Source organism: Arvicola amphibius, chromosome 3, assembly GCF_903992535.2.
Source record: "Arvicola amphibius chromosome 3, mArvAmp1.2, whole genome shotgun sequence".
NCBI classification, from domain to species: Eukaryota; Metazoa; Chordata; class Mammalia; order Rodentia; family Cricetidae; genus Arvicola; species Arvicola amphibius.
The window spans coordinates 128,804,945-128,825,386 of NC_052049.1; the positions used below are offsets into that span (position 1 = coordinate 128,804,945).

The 20,442-nt window shown below is 46.8% G+C and overlaps 1 protein-coding gene across 1 annotated transcript in view; it reads right to left on the minus strand.

Moving 5' to 3' along the window:
- Thsd4 (thrombospondin type 1 domain containing 4) overlaps positions 1–20,442 on the minus strand; it is a 573,246-nt gene that overhangs the window by 463,066 nt on the left and 89,738 nt on the right. The window contains exon 4 of the mRNA XM_038322684.1: positions 17,251–17,612. Coding sequence (XP_038178612.1) covers positions 17,251–17,612 — 362 coding nt within the window. The remainder of the gene's footprint in view (positions 1–17,250; positions 17,613–20,442) is intronic.

A 20,442-nucleotide genomic window follows, 5' to 3' on the forward strand; every position in this document is an offset into this window, starting at 1 on the left:
ACAGCAGATCTTCCTCTCTAACATGAAGGGAGCCCACAGCTCCTGGATCCCTCAGGACAGAAATAACATATTGCCCCAGAGTTAAAAATAGAAAAATATGAATGGCTCACAACTGAGGGGACGGAAAGGAGGATCTGGAGAACAAATGACTGTTACCTGCAGCCAGGGCTCAGTCAGGGGGAGATGCGGATGGATGAAGAAAACCTGTGATGGAGGCGTGGTCCTGTCTGCCCTGTCTGGAAGCTAGTGAAGCTTGCCAAACACACACACACACACACACACACACACACACGGCATGCATGCACGCGCACACACACGGCACGCATGCACGCGCACACACACATGCATGTACACATGCACATACACACACACGGCTAGAGAGATGGCTCAATGGTTAAGAGCACTTGTTGGTCTCTAGAGAAACAAAGTTTGGTTCCTAGCACCCATGTCCAGTTAACTAGGAACTCCTTGTCTCTTCTGGCCTTGGCTAGCCAGCATATACACACACACACATACACACACACACACACACACGCTCATATACATAAATAATAAAAAATTTTTAAGTTGCACACATTAATACCCAAGCACATGCATATAAATACACACATATATAAGCATGCTTGAACACATACATGCAAGAAGTTAACAGAACAACTCCCAAAGAATATTATCTGCTTAATGATATTAAAATAGCTACATCATGTTGTTTTGAGCAGTTTTAAATTTTATGAAGAATTTTTACAGCTGTTACCTCATTTGACTCCCCCTCCCCCTTCATGACACACCCATGTGGGGGACAGAGAACATGCAGCTATTCATGTTTTATAGATTACATTAAGCAGTTCCCCTAGGTCTTGCCATCAGCCAATGATGAATCTGAGACAGGAAGTAGAGCCTAATGACTCCCAGCTCCAGGAACTTCAACTAGGTAAGATATGGGAGTCCTTCTAATGAAAAAAGGCTGAGGTCCCCCTACCCCTAGGAGACCAGTGGCTGTGAGTGACACTTAGGAAAAATCCACAGCGTGGGACAGAAGTCTGAAGACGTGGCTTTGAGGAATTGTGACACCAGTGCATAGAGAGGAGAAAAAGAAACTGCCAAATATTCCAGAAAGAGAAAGAAAGGCCTGCAAGCATGCCTCTGAGCTGAATCTCCTAGCCACCTTCTCTTCCTATTGTACTGGATGGCGAAAGCAATGGCCATGCCATTTAAAACAGTAACTGGTGTTGGGGATATAGCTCAGCTGCTAGTAAATATGTACTTATCATGCATAAACTCAGGTTTTGATCCCCAGCGCCCAGGGATATTAAGGCAGGAGGATCAAGAAGGTAAGGACATCCTCAGCTACATAGTGAGCTCAAGGCCAGCCTGGGCTACATGAGACCCTGTCATAAACAAATGCAATAGCTTGCCATTGTAATGTATAAAAGCCCTTGATGACAAAACCAGTTTCTTTCACCAAGGTGGAAACTATGGCCCAGAGAGATGAGGTGACTTACCTGGAGCCAAAGCATCTGTGAGAACTAGGAACTGAGCTATGGCTTTGGGATGTAGAGCTATGCACGCTACACCAGCTGCCTTGGGCATGTATGGTTTTAAATTCATTATTATAACCATTCCTAACTAATACCACAAGTTAGGATAAAAACACTTAAGAGTAGGGAGGGGAATGTGTGGTTTCCCTCTTTGTTTTTCTGAGGAATATCACCTAATTCCAGAAACAGCAACCAAGGATGCTGGGGAAGGGTGGTAGACAGTCCAACCACTTGGAAATCCTAATGATCTTGAGCTATTATAGAATGAGAGTCGGCTGGCTAGTGTCAGTCTCAAGGGTTTCCATCGACCCATCCATGTTGCCTTATATGGCAATGGGACTTTGCAGTTAAGATTAAGCCAACGGGGTGCAGTGATGGCTTGGCAGTTAAGAGCATTTGCTGCCCTTCCAGAGGGCCCAAGTTCAAATACCAGCCCAAACACAGGCCACGTTGCTCACAACTGAAGCCTATAACTCCAGATCTAGAGGATTTGATGGCCTCTTCTGGCTTCTACAGGTATGGCATTGTGCACATTCCCACACATTAACACACAAATACATACATAACTAAAAAATACAATATATCTTTAAAAGACACTGGAAAAATAGAGATTAAGCCTAGGGACTTAGGACAAAATTATTCTGGATTGTCAGGATAGCTCATTGAAATAGCACAGATCTAAATGAGAAGGGGGCAAACAGGTAAAACGACAGCAGGAGGAAGTAACAGGCTGGAGTGTTAGGCTGTAATGACATGAGACAGGCAGGAGAGCAATCACTCCCTGGAGCACTAAGTATAGAAGTGTTGAAAATTGTCAAAATCTAAAAAACTCATTATTAGAGTTAACCGTAGTAAATTCTTATTGTGATCACTCCCTCTCATGCTCATTTTTCCTGTAAATAAGCAAAGGGGATAGGGGATGGGGCAATCTGACTCCCTGATTAGAAACCGGTGGACCTTTTCATGCCACTGTGGCTACCTCGGGTAAAAGGATCAGCCAGCCAGTTATATTATGCTTATGTTAGTACCAGCTATCCTGAGTACTTCATGGGTGCAACCACAGAACTACACAAGGAAACCAGCAGATTGCACCAGCTCCCAGCCTCAGTTATTTCCACTTGAAACTGTTTATATTGGACATTTTGCCATTATAAGCCTTGCTAAACTGTAGGTGACCTTAAAATCATTTCTTTTAAAGCCCCAGGGAGGATAATTCCTTTGGCTGCCTAATAGGGAACCCATGACTGGGACTGAGGAGGAAAGACTATGATTGGCCCAAATACAAAACTTCATTAGCATGTAAGGTGCACTGTGATTGATCTAAACACCTCTTCTCTGACTATATACATGGATCACTCGGGAACACTTAGTAAGCTTTGAGACACACTTTCCGGGCTGACTCTACTGGTGTAGCAATGTTAGCTATACTATAAAGGGCTTTTTTCAAATAGTCTTTGCCTATTATCAGTAGTAATAGGCAAGGGGCTAAACAGTAACAATGAGAAAGGAGCAACAGACAGTAGCAGAGCAGCCGTGGCAGGGACAGAGCAATGAGCAGACTCTGCTGGGAAAGCAACAAGGCTGTAGGAAGCTGGAGAAAAGGACCAAGGCCTGGCTACCAGAGTGCAGTCAAGTCCCTAGAAATGAGGGGCTCAGACCCAGGGCCAAGAGCTGTAACACAGGCTGCTGTTAGGGCTAATGAATCCCAACTTCTAGGCCTTCACTTGTAGGGCTAAGGGCTGCTATTCTGCAGGTCAGTACAAGGACTGTGTGCTTAACATTGCATAACATTGTGCCATGTGGTCTGGAGAATGATCTATGACAGCCATACTCTCAGTTTTGAAGAAAGGAGCTTATTACTTTCACAAGCAGAAGTAAAATAATAAATAGCAGGAGATAAATAGATAACAAACGTCATTACGTTGGATGCTCAGACCATCCATCAGAAACTACGGAAGCTCCATTGGGACAGCCAGCTGGAGTTCCCAACTGAGCTTTCTCTCCATGGCTGAGCCTCACATGGCAGAGTTTCATGTGGCTAAGCCTACAGCTTGTGGCTCCCACTGTCCCCATTTTTATCTCACAGAGTAAAGGACAGGAACCTGTGATGGAGGTGGTTTACCTTCTAGCTGTTTTCAAGGACACAAAGTCTACAAAGTCTTTTATTCTTTTTGTTTTTGTTTTTTGTTGTTTTTTTTTTTTTTCAAGACAGGGTTTCTCTGTAGCTTTGAAGCCTGTCCTGGAACTAGCTCTTGTAGACCAGGCTGGCCTCAAACTCACAGAGATCCGCCTGCCTCTATCTCCCGAGTGCTGGGATTAAAGGCATGCACCACCACTGCCTGGCTTTTTTAATTCTTTCCTTTAAAAAGATATTTAAAGATATAAAAAAGACCTTGAAAATATATTTGAAATATATTTTGTCGTATAATATATTCTGATTATGTTTCCCCTCATCCAACTCCTTCCCAATTATTTCCACCTCTCCGCACACCCAACTCCACATCCTTTCTTTCTCTCTCATTACAAAGCAAACAGGAATATTAAAAATGATAATAAATAAGATAAAATTAAAGCAAACAAGCCAGAACAAGACAAAACAAACTGGAGGGGGGAAGAGTCAAAGAAAAAGAAAAGAAACACATATAGACCAGAGACACACATGATTACACACATAGAAGTCCCATAAAAACATAAAACCAGAAATACACACACACACACACACACACATGCAAGACACATGTAAGATTAAAAAGAAATGCTCAGACAAAGCAATATAAGACAAAAAAATCTCAAAAAATACTATTGAGTTCATTTTGTATTGGCTATCTACTGTTGGCATGGAGTCTGCCCTTAAGTGTGGTTTTCATACCCAGTGAGACTCCACTGGAGAACGCTAATTCTCCCTTGCAAGCAGTTCTCAATTGGAGATAGCTTCTGGGTAAGGGATGAGTGAAGGCTGGTGTCCACTTCCCCTCTCAGTGCTGGACCCCATCTAGCCCAGACCTGTGCAGGCCTTGTGTATCCTCACACAATCTCTGTGAGTTCATATGTGCATCAGTACAAAGTCTTTTTTTAACTGATTCTTTATATTAAAATAAAAGTATATTATTCCCCCTTCCCTTTCCTCCCTCCAACATCTTCCATGAACCCCTCTCAAACTCATGGCCTCTTTTTAATTGTGTGTGTACATATGTATATATGTACATATATATATATATATATGTGTGTGTGTGTGTGTGTGTGTGTGCATGCATGCACAAATATATACAAAAATAGATAAATACAATCAACTGAATTCATTTAGTGTTGCTTATATGTATATGATGTTGAGGCTGAACAATTGGTATTGGATAACCAATTGGGGTCTCATCCCTGGGGAAGACTAATTGTCCCACACTCAGCATAGCTGCCCATAGCTCTTCGTCTAGGGTGAGAGCCGCTAAGATCTTCCCCTCCCATGCTAGGATGTCAGCGTTGGCCTTGTTCAGGTCTCACTTGACAGCCATTCTGTCAAGACATCATGGAGGAAGCTTCCCTGTCACTCCTAGGAGAGTCTCACAGCAGGTTTCCTGGGCCTCTGGTTCTGACAACTCCCTTCCCAAGAGCACATGTCTTTCCTTTCATTGTTCTCTCCTCTCTGTCACACGCTTGTGGGGGAGAGGCAGCTCATCTCCAGTTAAGGGGCCTGGAAGGCCACTTGACATAAACTTGGGTCTGAAGTTGGTGCGGCGGTAGCCCCATTCCAACATCCGGTTACACCCTCCGTCTCAGTGAGCTCAAATAGAACATGATGATGTCTTAATACAACATATATTCCGTAGATGATACTGCCCCATCCACCTACTGCCATAGCTCACTGCTGTCTGTCAATATGGGAGAGACAGCCTCCCAAAGAACAGCACTTGATAAGCTTCTCCTTGCCCATCCATGGTTTTTCCCCTGGGTGTGGTAGAATATCCTCAGCTGGCTGCAGGTAGCAAAGGGGAGGAGGCCTATAAATGAAGGGCCACAGTGGCCTCCGGAAGCTGGAAAGGGTAGGAAAAACCTCCCTGCAGCTGTAGAAGAAACCCAGACTTGCCAGCACCTCAGTCTTGGCTTCTGGCTTGGAGGGCTCTTCTGCATTCTTTGTTTTCATCCTTCCCATTATCTTAAGCAATGAAGGTTGTGTGAGTGGCGCATTATCATCAGAAATAAAGGTATTTATAACAGGCCTAAGGAAGCAGGCCTGGGCTCCTCGGGCAGAAGCTACTGCCTTCCTGAGATGGGTGAGGGTGAGGTGGCAGGAGGCAGGGCTAACACTGTGATCCCAAGGGTGCTAAGGAAATATTTAAATGAAATGTATGCATGGATGTGCTGCCTGCTTTAAAGTAAGGACCAGTTGCCCTTCTTGGTTGGGGGAGGGGGGGCTTGCCTTTTTCAAAGGATTTCTAGGTCAGTCCCCACAGGATGGAAAGGTCCCCCCCGCCCCCTCTGAAAGGGAGGCTGTGGACTTCCCCAGGCTAGCCGGGATTTCATTTCCAGCCCGAGCTCCAGCCTGGACAAGCCCTTTGCTACCTTAGAGTCCAGCATGCTCACTCATGCCTCCGGGCCTCCACCCTTCTGCTTTACTCTCTGGGGAAGTGCCCTTTACATCCAGGCTGTACTAAAGCCATTCTTCAAAGTCCAGCTCACTGATCACCTCCTCTGGGGAGCCTTCCCTGGCTCCTCCGTGTCTCTTTTACCTGTCTATTGGCACTGGTGCCCAGAAAATGTACAAAGAAAAGTAATGGAATAAAATGATAACAAAGTACACAACACAGCAATGGCCTGGTCGTCTCTATGGAGCCCTAAGATGCAGAGAAAGACCTGAAAGCAGGTAACTTCCCACGATGTGATAGTTAGGGGTTTTGTTGTTCTTTTTTCTCTTAATGATTATTTTTATTTTATGTACTTTGGTGTTTGTGAGGGTGTCAGATCTCCTAGAACTGGAGTTACAGACAGTAGGGAGCTGCCATGAGGGTGCAGGGAATCGAACCCAGGTCCTCTGGAAGAGCAGCCAGTTCTCTTAACCACTGAGCCATCTCCCTAGCCCCTTGGGATGGTTAGTTTTAACTGTCAGCTTGGTACAACCTAGCATCACCTCCGAGGAAGACAGTCTCCATGAGGAATTGTTTAGATCAAGTTAGAGCGCGGGGTATGTCTGCAAAGATTGTCTTGAAGTGGGTGTCCCATCCGTTGTTTCCCGGAGCACGTAAGAGAAAGACAGCTGAACAGTAAACAAGATATGTATCTCTTCTTTCTCTACTCCTGGATATGATGTTACTAGCTGTCTCAAGTTCCTGCTTGACTTCCCTGAAATAATGGAGTATTACTTGGAATCTCAAGCCAAACACACCCTTTCTCCCCTTAGTTGCTTTTGACAGTGTGTTTTATCACCGCAACAGAAGCGAAACTAAAACACGTGAAGGCTTGGCATAGCCACATCCTCGAGCTAGCTAGCCAGTACTTTCTCTGGGCTTCCCTTGGAGGCTTCAGAGCTCCTGGTAAGGCAGTTTCTGTGCTACTATAGCAAAGCCGCAGGGTAGATATTAGAGAACAATTTCACTTTCTACTGCAGACAGTAATATTTCCTTATCAATCCAGTTAAGGAGTGCTACCTTTAATGTTGAAAGGGGGCTTTCTGCCAGGCGGTGGTTGTGCTCGCCTTTAATCCCAATACTAGCGAGGCAGAGGTAGGTGGATCTCTGTGAGTTCCAGACCAGCCTGATCTACAGGGTGAGTTCCAGGACAGCCAGGGTTACACAGAGAAATCCTGTCTTGAAAACTAAAAAGAAAGAAGGGAGGGTGGGAGGGAGTGAGGAAAGGAGGGAGGGAGGAAGGAAAGGAGGGAGGGAAGGAGGGAGAGGGAGGAAAGAAAGGGGCTTTTTAGAAGGGCAAATATGGGGTGAGACTGATATGTAGACTTGGGTTCCTTCTCCCCCGTGATCTTGAAGGAGACACTGACCTGGCTTTGGAGTCTGTCACCTATAAATGGCAACAGCCCAGGCCTACCACACAGCTGTGATGAAGAAGGGTGACAGCCGATGTGGCTGGCCCATGGAAGGCCACCTTTAAGGAGTGCTTATTGTCAGAGCACAATGTCAGAGAACAGCTGCTGCTCCTGCTGCAGGCTCCGCCCTTCCACAGACACTGACAGATGGGTGCCTACTGGGATGCCATCTACAATTTCTCCCCTGGGAAGTGAGTTAATACCAAAGTGGCTGTAGGTACCAAACACATCCTGCTCCCCAACTGCTTCCTGTCTGGGAATCAGAGAGCCTAGCTGCTGGCTCTTACTAGGAAAGACTCCCATCCTCAAAACACCTAAGAGACCCGGCCCTCGGATAGCTTTCCCTAGAGACCCCACTGTGCTGTTGCTTCTGTTGGTGCCTGGCATCGATAACTGTCCTAACAAACTCATTGTCCCCCAGTAATCTGTCTCAGTGTCCTTCTCAATCCTGCCCCCACCCTTAACCCACGACTATACTAACCATTGTTACAAGGCTGTCAACTCACTCACAACACCAAATGACAAAGTGTGCTCTTATTCCCTCTAGGGAAAGCCTGGGAAATGTGGGTAGGACACAGGCCAGCGAATGGTGGAGTTAGGCAGGGACTCCAACCATGTCAGTTCTAGCCAGTCACAGCCTCTGTTCTGCTGCACTGCAATGCAGAACTTTATTTGAAACTGCATGGCACAGCTGTTGCAGTCAGGAACTCAGCAGCCAAGGCAACACCTGGGTAAGACTGGGCCCATCAACGTGCCAGCGTGGATGGGGAGAGGACTCAGAAACCCCACCTCCTCGAAGAGGTAGCCAGTTAGCAGACAGTGGCTGGAAGCAGAGGCGGGAGGGTGGTAGTAGGTTGCTGGGATCCCATTTCTCAATGGTGCAGCCACAGGTAAGTTGCCCTTGTTCAAGTGAATAACCCCCTACTCATGTTCATTCCTGCAATCCTAATTAAATGCCACTGGACACACACATATCAAAGAAATTATGAAATTATAAAGTAAACATAAAATGCCAGTAATTGATATCTGCCCATACATCATCCCTGCAATTCAGGTCTGTCTGTAGGGCCTGGAGCAGGATCAGGGCATCCTGACCTGGCTGGGCATCTCCAAAAGGAAATGAGCTCCACTCCTCAGGGGAGTTCTGGGAAGCCCGTGCTTCTCAGCCTCTTTAGACCCTAAACAGAAAGGAACACACACACACACACACACAAAGAGAGAGAGAGAGAGAGAGAGAGAGAGAGAGAGAGAGAGAGAGAGAGAGAGACAGACAGAAACAGACAGACACAGACAGACAGACAGAGGAAGAGAGACTGATTTTTTTTTACAGCAGGTATTACATGTCTGAACAACTACATATTCATCTCTAAGACATAAAGGCTCAGATCTGCAGTGCCTGCTGGGTAGGGGATGAAAAGCTACTGAGGGCCCCATTCCCAGGTTCCAGCTGGCTAACAGGTATAACCCAGCCAACAGGCCAATGAAGGTAAGCATAAGGAATGAATGCAGCACATGGGGAGGGAAGGCCCGAGAGCAAGCCCTTGGGCAACCAGAGTGCTCAGGAACTACCTGACCTCCTCAGAGAAGGGGCCGCTGCCGCTGCTCTGTTTTGTGGAAACTGAAACCATGAGACTGAAAAGCACCACCATGCATCCGTGAGGCTGTGATCTTGACCCTGAGGACCGGCCATTGGCTCTGGATGTCACCTGCACCAACCAAACATGTTGAGAATGGGAAGACAACCATGGTGGTTTTGATGTTATAAAAGGAAAGGTTCTCCAGCCAGGCGGTGGTGGTGCACATCTTTAATCCCAGCACTTGGGAGGCAGAGGCAGCCTGGTGAGTTCGAGGCCAGCCTGGTCTACACAAGCTAGTACCAGGACAGGCTCCAAGACTACAGAGAAACCCTGTCTCAAGAAAAAAGAAAAAAGGGATAGGTTATCCAAGAAGATACATAAATGCCCAGCAAGGGCATGAAAAGAAAAGTAAATCCAATCACAATGAGATGCTCCCCCGGAACTGTTAGGATGGCTTCCATACGAATGCACAGACAGAACACAGAGAAATTTGAACCCTTGTGTACTGTTATGGGGACATAAACGGGTACAGCCACTAGGGAGGGCAGTGTGGCAGTTCTTCAGAAATTAAAATAGAGGGCTGCTGAGAGGGCTCAGGGTGTTAAAGCACTTGCCGCCAAGCCTGAAGATCCAGGTTCAATCCCTGGGAACAAATGGTGGAAGGAAGGAGAACAGTGACTTCCAACAGCTGTTCTCTGATCTCCACATACATGACAGAGGCTTGAGCATCCTCACATACAATGATAATACATAAGAGGAATTCAAAAATGAAAAACAGAAATACAGTGTGACTCCCATTTGCTTCCGGGCATCCACCCAAAAGAACCCAAAGTGAAGCCATGAAGGGACCTTTGTATACCCGTGGTCATGGCAGCCATTATTCACAATTAAAACCTGGAAGCAACCCCTGTGCCCATTGATGGATGAATGAATAAACAAAACATGGCACATATACGCAACAGAGTATTATTCCACCCTAAAGAGAAAGGGAGTTATGTCCCGTAACAACATGGATAAACCTTGCAGACAGTAGGCTGAGTGAAACGGTTCAATCACAAATGACAAACACTTTCTGTCTCTATCTATCTATGTTGGTCAAAGTGTTGAAGCAAAAAAATAAAACGGTACGGGCCCAGGCTGGTGTAGGAGAAAGCGGGAATTACTGTGTAATGGCTCGCGTCTGTCTGGGAGGATGAAACAAGTTACAGAGATGAATGGCAGTGACTGGCCTTACACCAAGAAGCATGCACTTAATGTCACCGAACTATATACTTAAAGGTGACTAAGATGGGGTGATGGGGAAATGGCTCACTGGGTCAGGTGAAAACCTGAAGTCTCACAGGAAATGAGATCTAATTCAAAAGGAGATCTGGGTAACACAGCCTGGGTGCAGCCAAGACCCCAGGGCCAGGGCTCCCCACCCTCTGCTCCTTCCTACAACTTGTTCAGAAATGCCTTCCACTGAGAGTGCCATTCCTGAGCTGTTGAGTCAGGACAGTGGCAGTCTGGGGAGGCGCTGGCAGCAGGAGTTCAACCTTCAGGTCTTAGCTAATGGATTCCGTTTGGCCAGGTTCTTCCTTACTTTCTAAGGTTGTGCCCCAAGGTGGTTGAAGGGGATGGAGTGGATGGCAGAGGAGGGGAAGGTATGAGGGTGAGTCCTGCCAGAGCAAACAGCGGTATAGCAACCCACACCCATGGGACTAAAACACTTTTCACAAGGAAAGACTTCTCCCACAATTTCTTAAAATAAGCACCTATGGCCTGAGGAGGGAAGGGCCTGGAAGGAACCTTGTTATTATATACACTCTGCCATCTCTTTTTCCCCCTCGAATCAAAAAAACTGAATTCAAACATATATAACAGAGCTGGAGATATAGCTTAGCAATAAAGTACTTGACTAACATCCCACACAAGTGTGTGTGTGTGTGTGTGTGTGTGTGTGTGTGTAGGGGGTGATATGTGTGTGAACATGCTGATATGCTCACCTATATAGCTGTTTCTGGAAGCCAGAGTTTGCTGTCAGATTGTCTTTCTTCTCTCATTCTTTTTTTCTGAGACATAATCTTTCACTGACCCTGAAGCGCACAGGCTCACAGGTTGGCGTAGACTGTCTGGGCAACGAGCTCCCAGGTTCCTCCTGCCTCCGCCTCCGAGAGCTGGAGTTACACGTGTGTAAGCCATGTATGGTTTTTATACAGGCACTGGGGATATGACCTCAGTTCTTCAGCCAGGCCACCGTGGCAGGCAAGACATGGCAACAGGCGTGTGAGGTGGTTGGTGGCATGCCATGCACAGCCAGGAAGCAGGAGAGATGGACGCTGGGGCTCAGTGCCCTTCTTTTTATTCAGCCCAGGATGCCAGCCCAGGGAATGCTGCTACCCATAGTCACGGTGGGTTTTCTCACATCATTCAACACAATCTAGAAAAAATCTCTTAGAGATACGCCCACGGGCTTGTCTCCTGGGTGATTCTGGACACTGTCAAGCTGGTAATCAATATTAACCATCTCAATCGCTACTATCATTCTTAACCTCATAGCGATATGAGACAAGGGAGGGCCGGGGCCTTTCAGCTCTTTGAACCTCACACTCTGTAGGAGCGCTCTAACGGGGCAGCCCCTGTGAGGTTCCAGAGTGGAACTTACAGTGTGCCCATGTGTTTGAATCAAAACACTTAAAAAGGCCTGGTATGAGAGCAAGTAGAATAAAGAAGCTCCCAGACAGATCTCATTAAATAAATTCTATTTGTAGGAGCAGACCCAACCCCTAGCTGCTGTGGGCAGCCGTCCTGACTGCTCCCTCCTCTATAGTCCACCAGCACGGGCAGATCTCGAGTGTGTGCCCGTCTTCTACCACCACAGAGTAAGAACTCCCCCGAATGGGTTGTTGCTTTTGGTTCTCTCAGCTCTTATATGCCTAGGACTAGATGCTAAGAGGGGTTTCCTGACAAAGGGAGTGAAACAGTCTGAGGGAGACACTCAGAGTAAGTCTTGACTATGAAATTTCTTCCCCTTTTCAAGACTGTCTGCTCTCCAAGCAGATGTTCTGACCACATCTGCTGGTTATCAGCTGCCTCCCTTCCAAAATACCCAGCGTGGAAATAAGACACAGGCTGCAGTCTGTCAGGCCCGTGTGTGCCAGAACCAGTGCTGCTTCCAATGTGGGTAATTGTGAGTGAGTTCCCACACTCTTCAGAATGTCCACGGGCCCGTGTGTAAAATGTGAAGAACAGCGTCTGCCTTGAGGAGCTACGTAAGTGTGTAAAATGCACTGTGCGTGAGCCAGAGTTAAACGTGGTCCCCATCATCACACTATGCTGGAGACATTTGTATACGTGTCCTCTCTAGCCCTCCAAAGCAGTGCCTCTCAACTTCTGACCTGCACCACTGACCTGCAAACTAGAAGCCCCAGGAGATAAGGAGAGGGTGGGGACTTGTAGCTCTTTTTAACAAGCTGTGCCCTCTCCATAAATATACATACATACATACATACATACATACATACTACATACGGTAAGAGATTGTGATATGTGCTCACCAAAGTAGAAAATTCTGCAAGGTGATATTAATTTCCATATTCTTTCCCAAACAAATATGATGTTCCAAAGACCAGGGGCTCCCAAACTGGGCTGGATTGGAATCCTGTCCCTGTCTGAGGATGAGCCCCAGAGATTCTGAGGTCGGTCTGGAATATGGTGCAGATGTCAGGGTTTCTAGAGAGGTGGGACGAGCAGGGGGGTCTAGTTTCCAGGCAAGATTGAAAACCATTATACTGTTTGGGTCTAGAGTCCAGTTTTCTACAGCAGTGACCTCGAGGCTCCCTCCAGAGCAGACCAGCTTCTATCAGGGTACACACTGGACTGCCACTTCACACCGATTTTGCAGAAAGGATCCTCATGCTTAAAAGGCAAAAACCTGGGCCGCAAAGATGCTCAGTCAGTAAACTGCTTGCGGCACAAGCACAGGCACCCATATTTGACCCCCCCCCCCCCCCCCCGAGCCCACATTTAGAAGATCCAGACGCAGCAACGCACACCTGTAATTTCAGGGCCAGGATAGGGTTTGGACAGAGACAAGAGATCACTGGGACTCAGTGCCAGCCTCTTGTCAAATTAGTAAGTCCTAGGTTCCAGGTCCAGGGAGAGAACGTTTCTCAGAAAAGCATGGTAGAAAGCAATTGAGGAAGAACACGCAACATTGGCCACTGGCCTCCACACATGTGCATGAACGTAGGCATGTGCATATGTGTGTATGTGCGCACACACGGGGTGGGGGAGCAAGAACACGGTAGGTTTGCAAACAACTGTTCCCACCCACCAGTAAGAGCCTTGTGGTCCCACAGAGCTGTCTGTATTCACTGTTGTGTCTGTCCCAGGCCTCCCAACACACTGGATACTGCATAAATATTTGTAGGAAGGTTGACTCGTTCTATTTATTATTTGGCTCAAATTAAGTTCTCAGTTGCTTGGCTCAGCAACCTAACAGTTTTTACAAGCAGCTAAACGCCAACAGCCTCCGCCTCAAATCTCCAGCCCACAACAGAGAACAGAGTGGTCAGCTCTCCATGGACCATGCTGACATTCCTCCTTGGGGTTAGATACACGGTGTGAGTGCCTAATGACTGATGAATATAAGCAAACGTGGACTGCATCTGTCGGGACGAGGCCAGCATTCCTCAGCAAGCACAGGCCTCCCAGCTAATATTTGGATTGTTTCATCTGAAACCGTCAAATTACAAGAGCATGACAAACACCGAGTAGGAACCTCACAGTAAGCAGTAACTGACCCTTTGCCAGTAAGTTAGACGAGCAAAGGTACCCTGCTATCAAATGCTCAGCAGAATGTCTGCAGCATGGTCAGGAGGCGCACAGAGCCTGCACCTCCTGGCAGATCTCCTAGAAGCTCAACCCCAGAGTCCCCTTTCCACCCAGTACCTCCCTCCCATTCCCAGGTTTCTAGCCCCAAAGCTGGTGCCCCCAACAGACCTGAGCACCGTAAGCAGTCTAACAGCACACCTTCAGATTTCACCTTACTGACTGGCTCTACAACTCCGGGCTGTCACTCAAACTCCTCAGTCCCCAGACACCGACTGTATTATCATCTCGGCTTTATCAACTCCGTAGAGCTACCACCACCTTGATGCAAATCCTGACTCCATCCACTGCTTCTGGAGCCTTGGGGAAAGCACCCATCTCAGGCAAACCTCTATGTCCTCCCCTTTAGGAAAATATTAGCGCCTGTCTCAGATGTCAGCAGAAGGCAGCAAGAGCAGCACCTGGTGAGCAATGGGCATGCAACGAACCTTAGGGATGACCTCACCTCAGTTTTGAAATCAAGAGTTCCAAAAAGCAAGCTTCTGGCTCTGTCTTTTTATTATGCTTTGGTGACAATACTCACTGGGCAGGAAACCTGATCTTCACTGGTTTAGGCTATTTAGAGTCTTATTGTTATCCTATTTGGTGGGAGCATTCATGGTTCCTTGGAGAAATAATTCAGGGTTTGGTCATGAAGGCAATGCCAGATCATACAGGGAATGTTAAACATATGTGAAATTCATCTCGAATTCTCTCTCTTAAACATAGACAGTTCTGTGTTCTAGAACACAGTGGTAGTCTGGGGAAATGGCTCAATGGGTAAGAGGGCTTGCTTTGAAAGCACAATGATCTGAGTTCAAATACTCAGTTCTCACATGAGAAGTTGGGCTTGGCCCTGTATGTGATCTCAGCATTGTGAGGGGCAAAGACAGGAGGTTGGCTGGGTCTTAGTCACCACCAGCCTAGCTTCAGGTGCAGTGAAGGACTGCTTCAAAGAAGCAGGCTCAGAGGGCTGGAGCAGGACACCCAATGTCAACCGCATCCTCTGCTTCTGGGTACACATGGTTCACACACATGCACAATACACATAAATAAACAATTAAATCACAAAGTGTCATAGGTATCTCAGATAGGGGAACTCTGCTGGGGGGCCATAGTGAGGAGGAAGACAGGAGACCTTAAGGCCTGAGCTTCTGAAAAGAAGCATCCACAGTCCCATGACCTATTGAAAATACATCCTAGAAACTTCCTAGAAAAATATTTACTATTACAGGATTCCGTAATCACAGCTTGGGGGCAGCTAAGATTCCAAAAATGTGACCCATCCAAATACTGGCAGTATGGATTAGCTCTTTATATACCTGTTTTGTTTTGTTTTTTATTTTTTTTGAGAATTTCATACACGAGTACTGTATTCTCATCATTTGTACCCGTCCATCTTTCCCTTCCAATTCTTCCTGTGTTCTGCGTCCCCAGACTCCCTCTGAAATCCATATTCTCTTTCTTATTCTTGTTTATATTTGTGTATGTATGTATGTATGTACGTATATACATATGTATATCTCCCACTGAGTCCATATGTATTGTTCATATGTATTTGGAGCTGACCTCCCAGGATTGGATAGTCTATCAGGCAGTCTCATTCCTGGAAAGGACTGATTCTCCCCTCTCAACAGTCATTAATTGCCTATAGCTCTTCATGTAGGTGAGATTTCCCCATCCCTATTGGTATGTCACTTGGTACTGTAATTAATAGGTCTTTTTAGGAGACCTCATTGTTGAGCAAGTCTCTGTGTTTTGTTCTCTCGTTAACTCAACACAGCCTGTGACTAGTGATTTCTAGCTCCCCACCTCTTTCCAACACAGTGGTGCCATCTTGGGACCTAAGTATCTCAATTAGGATTACTATTGCTATGGTAAAACATCATGACCCAAAGCAACTTGGGAAGTAAAGGGTTTGTTTCACTCACTGCTCCAGATAACAGTTCATCATCAAACCAGTGAGGGCAGGAGCTCAAGCAGGGCAGGGACCTGGAGGCAGGAACTGATGCAGAGACCATGGAGGGCTGCTGCTCACTGGCTTGTTCCCCATGGCTTGCTCAGCCTGCTTTCTTATCCAGCCCAGGACCACCAGCCCAGGAGTGGCTCCACTTTCAATGGGATGGGCCCTCCTCCATCAATCACTAATTAAGAAAATGACCTACAGTCAGATCTGATGGAGGCAATTTCTCCTTTCAGGTAACTTTAGCTTGTGTCTAATCAGCACACACAAAAAAGAGAGTCTCCTCCTCTTTTCATACCTTCTCAGATCTCCCTGAAGTGTGACATCTAATGGCTTCTCAGAATTTTCTCCATGATGTGGGATGTCCTTCTGTATATGTGTTGTTTTTATTGGTTGATGAATAAAGCTCCTTTGGCCAATGGCTTAGCAGAGTAAAGCCAGGCAGGAAATTTGAACAGAGACAGATAGATTAGATAGATAGATAGATAGATAGATAGATAGATAGATAGATAGATAGATAGACAGACAGTGTCTGTGTGTGTGTGTGTGTGTGTGTGTGTGTGTGTGTGTGTAGGCAAAGTCAAATAGATGCCATGTAGCTGCTGAAGGAGAAAAATGTTGGAAACTTACCGGTATGTCACAGCCTTGTAGTGATACATAGTTTAATAGAAATGGGTTAATTTAAGATATAAGAGCTAGCTAGACATACACCTGAGTCAGTGGCCAAGCAGTGTTACAATTGATATAGTTTTTGTGTGATTATTCTGGTCTGGATGGCTGGGAAACAAACGAGCAGCCTTCATCTACACCTTCACTTTGAGAATTAATTTTCAATCAAAGAGCCAGATAGGAGTGGCCTTGGGACTGTAGAAGCTGTAAAACCAGTAAAAAGCTATGTGGGGGCTGGGAAAGTGGCTCAGTCAATAAAATAATTGTATGCAAGGAGGAGGACCCACGTTCCACTCCTAAGAACACAGGTAGGGGTGGGGGGAGCAAAGCTAGGTGTAGCTGGGGAGGAGGAGGCCGGTATCCTGAAGGCTCCTGATTGGCCAGTCTAGCCAAATCGTGAGTTTCTGGTAAGCAAGGGACTTTTTTTTTTTTTCAAAAAACTGAAGGGTAGACTTGGTCTGAGGAATCACACCGGATGCCGTGCTATGGTCTCCACCGGCCCCCACAGGCCATTTATGCACAGAAGGGGCTGTGGTAAGAATTCCTCTCATTCTGCACAATCAATGTAGAGGCTACCCTGTTGTCAAGGCAGGGACAGACACAGGGACTATGGTGTGCACATACCTTCTCTCTGAGGGTTCTCGGCCCCGGGCCTGTGGGTGGCGGCTACCTCGCACCACTGTAGGGCCTGGGCGGCTGGCGTCGGAGCCAGCCGTGGCACGTTGCTCCTCACGATTTCGATGCAGTGGTACTGAGGTGCGTACGGCTGACACGACATGGCCAGTGAAGGACAGTGTAGGGCCACCGGGTCGCGAACCTCCACGACTGCGGTAGGAGCTGGGCAAACAGGGCCGTGTCTGCTCCATCACACCGCCACTGCAGCTGCGCGAACAGGCAGACCAGGGGCCCCAGGAGCCCCAAACTCCTGGAGAGCCACCACCACTGTCCTCTGGGGTTCCCTCTGCCACGGCCATCCGTTGTGGGACCTGCAGAGACAAAGGATATTAAGGGACCTGAACCTGAGACACTTGGGACAGGGTTAGTTTCTCTCCTGGATCCATGTAGACACAGGGTACAATTAAGATTCAAAACTGAATGCATATAATTCAGCCTGGGTCACAATCTATACTAATTCAGTCCTAAGAGACAGCTAAAGTGCCCAGGAGCCAGGAGAGTCACAGTGCAGGCTAGCTCTGAGCACTGTAATGACTCATCTTTACTATCAACTTGACTGGATTTAGAATCACCATGGAAATACACTTCTGGATTTATCTGTGAGAGTTTCTCTAGATTATAAGATACAGTAGGAAAACCCACTCTATGCAAGGACGGCACTATGCCATAGCCTGGGGTTGCTGACAAAACTCAGAAAGCAGGCCTGGGAGCAGCATTGATCCCGCTCTGCTTTCTGACTACACCCATGATACAGCCGATTTCCCCCTCTCCACCATGGTAGGCTGCACCCTCAAACTATGAGCCAAAGAAACCTTTCATGAAGTTGCTTTTATGGGTGGTAGCTAATGAGGGAGGTAGCTAATACGTGAGTTGTGGTCTCAAAGAGCAGGTATGGAGTCTTCAGGAGTCCCGCTCTTCAACTTCCAGCCAGATGCCTCCCTCTAAACTAGAAGACCTGGACTCCCTTTAGCTGCAGGGAAATTTCTCCATCTCCCTGAAGGAAAAGTAATGGCTGGAACAGTTTGGAGGCTGTGCCCCAGAGCCAGGCTGCCGGAACACATGCACACACACACACACACACACACACACACCCCTACTACCTCCTCCTAAGCATGACTAGGAAGTTTCCAAGCCTCCGACACCAGTGCATTTGGTAAGAGAATGGTCCCACCGCCTTCTAGGTCATAAATGAGGTTGTCTGTGCATAGGGAAGTTTGGCATTAAGAACGTGTTAGCAAGCAGTCATGACCATTTTTTTGCTCCCATACACACCAGAAGTGGGAAACATCGCAGCGTGCAAGCTCCAGCCAGAGCAATTCCACCCTTTGTTGAGCTGGTCTTTCCAGAGACCTGCCATGCTAGGTGCTGAGCTAAAAGTCGCTCCAGAGAGGCTCCTCTGTTCTGCAGACGTGAACTGAAGTTCCAAGAAAAACTGCTGCACACGTGTTAAAGGTTCTGCAAGGTTGACAGACAGACTTGAACTTCTGTGATTATGGAGAGCTGGAATGTTGCAATGCCAGACCCCAAATTACCTTGGGTTCCCTATTAGTCCCCTTAATAGACATTCTTGCTTGCCTTTGGATTTGACCTCACATCCTTGGAGCAAATCCTTTTTAGCTTCCACCTTAGGCTTATAGCAGAAATGTGGCTGTAACCCACCTACTGATGCTCCCAACAATGCATTTTAAATTTACCTTGTTTTTCCCCCCTGTTACTATAAAAACATGATATATGTTTGAACATAGTGTTTGGGATAACCTGAGTCTGTTTTTCTGGACCATGGCCACTTACATTTGCCTCCAGAATAAACTCTCTCTTCTTTCCACTGAAGAGACAGCTATGTTTTCCCCTCAACACAGACACATTCTGAGCACCAGCTGTATACCTGGCTCAGAATCAGGCAGTCTCCCTTTCATTCCCTGCTGCTGTGATAAAACACCTGACCAGAAGCAATTTAGGGGAGAATAGGCTTGTTTTAGGTCCAGAACTCCAGGGGCATCATTACAGGGATTATTACAGCAGGAATGTGAAGCAGCTAATCACATCATACCAACGCTCAAGAGTGGAGAAAAATGAATTAATGCAGGCACGTGTGCTACCAAGCTTACTTTCCCTATTCTTATACAGCCTGGGGGCCCAGACTCAGGTATAGCGCCCTCCATAGTGGGCTCGGTCATCCTATTTCAGCTAATGTAATCAGGAAAACCTTCCTTGGGGTCAAGGACATCATGAGAAAGCTCACACAATCAACTAACCGGGCCTCATAGGGGCTTGCAGAGACTGAACCGACAACCAGGGAGCCCGCATAAGACTGACCTAAGTACTCTGCATACATGTTATAGGTGTGTAACTTGGTCCTCTTGTGGGACTGCTAATATCACGGACAAGGGCTGTCTCCAACTCTTTTACTGGCTTCTTGGACCCTACTTATACTTGCCCAGCTTTAATACATTGGGGAGGTGCTTAGTCTTATTGTAAGTTGATATGCTATGTTTTATTGATACTCTAGGAGACCTGCCCTTTTCTGGATGGAGATGGAAGAGGAGGAGGATTGCAGTGTTGGAGGGAGGGAATGGGGGAGAGGGACTAGGAGGGCAGGATAAGAGATGAGGCTGCCTCCAGGATGTAAAATAAATAGATGAATTTGAAAAAGAAAAAAAAAACCCTCCTTGGACATGCCCACAGGCCAAGCTGATCCTTACAACTCTTTACTGAGACTTTTTCCCCAGAAGATCTCAGAGTGTAGCAAGCTAGCAAGCTAAGCACATCAGGCCCTGACGACAGAGAGGAAAGCACCCAGGTCCATATGAGCGGCATAACCACAGCAGGTTATGCTGTCAATAATGCTGTCAATACACCATGAGAAGGCTCCTAGGACGACTGGCTGCCTTGGCTGGCTGGATGGAGGGAGTAGGAGGCTTGAGAAACAAGGGCTTTCCAGCAGAGCTGTGACTCATAAGAACCTACTAAACTCTAATTGTATGTACAATCTGAGTCTGTTTTTAAATTTTGTTTTACTTATTTATGTCTTGAGTGCTGTGTGTGTATGCCTGCAGGTTAGAACAGAGCACCAGATCTCATTGGAGATGGTTGTGAGCCACCATGTGGTTGCTGGGAATTGAACTCAGAACCTCTGCAAGA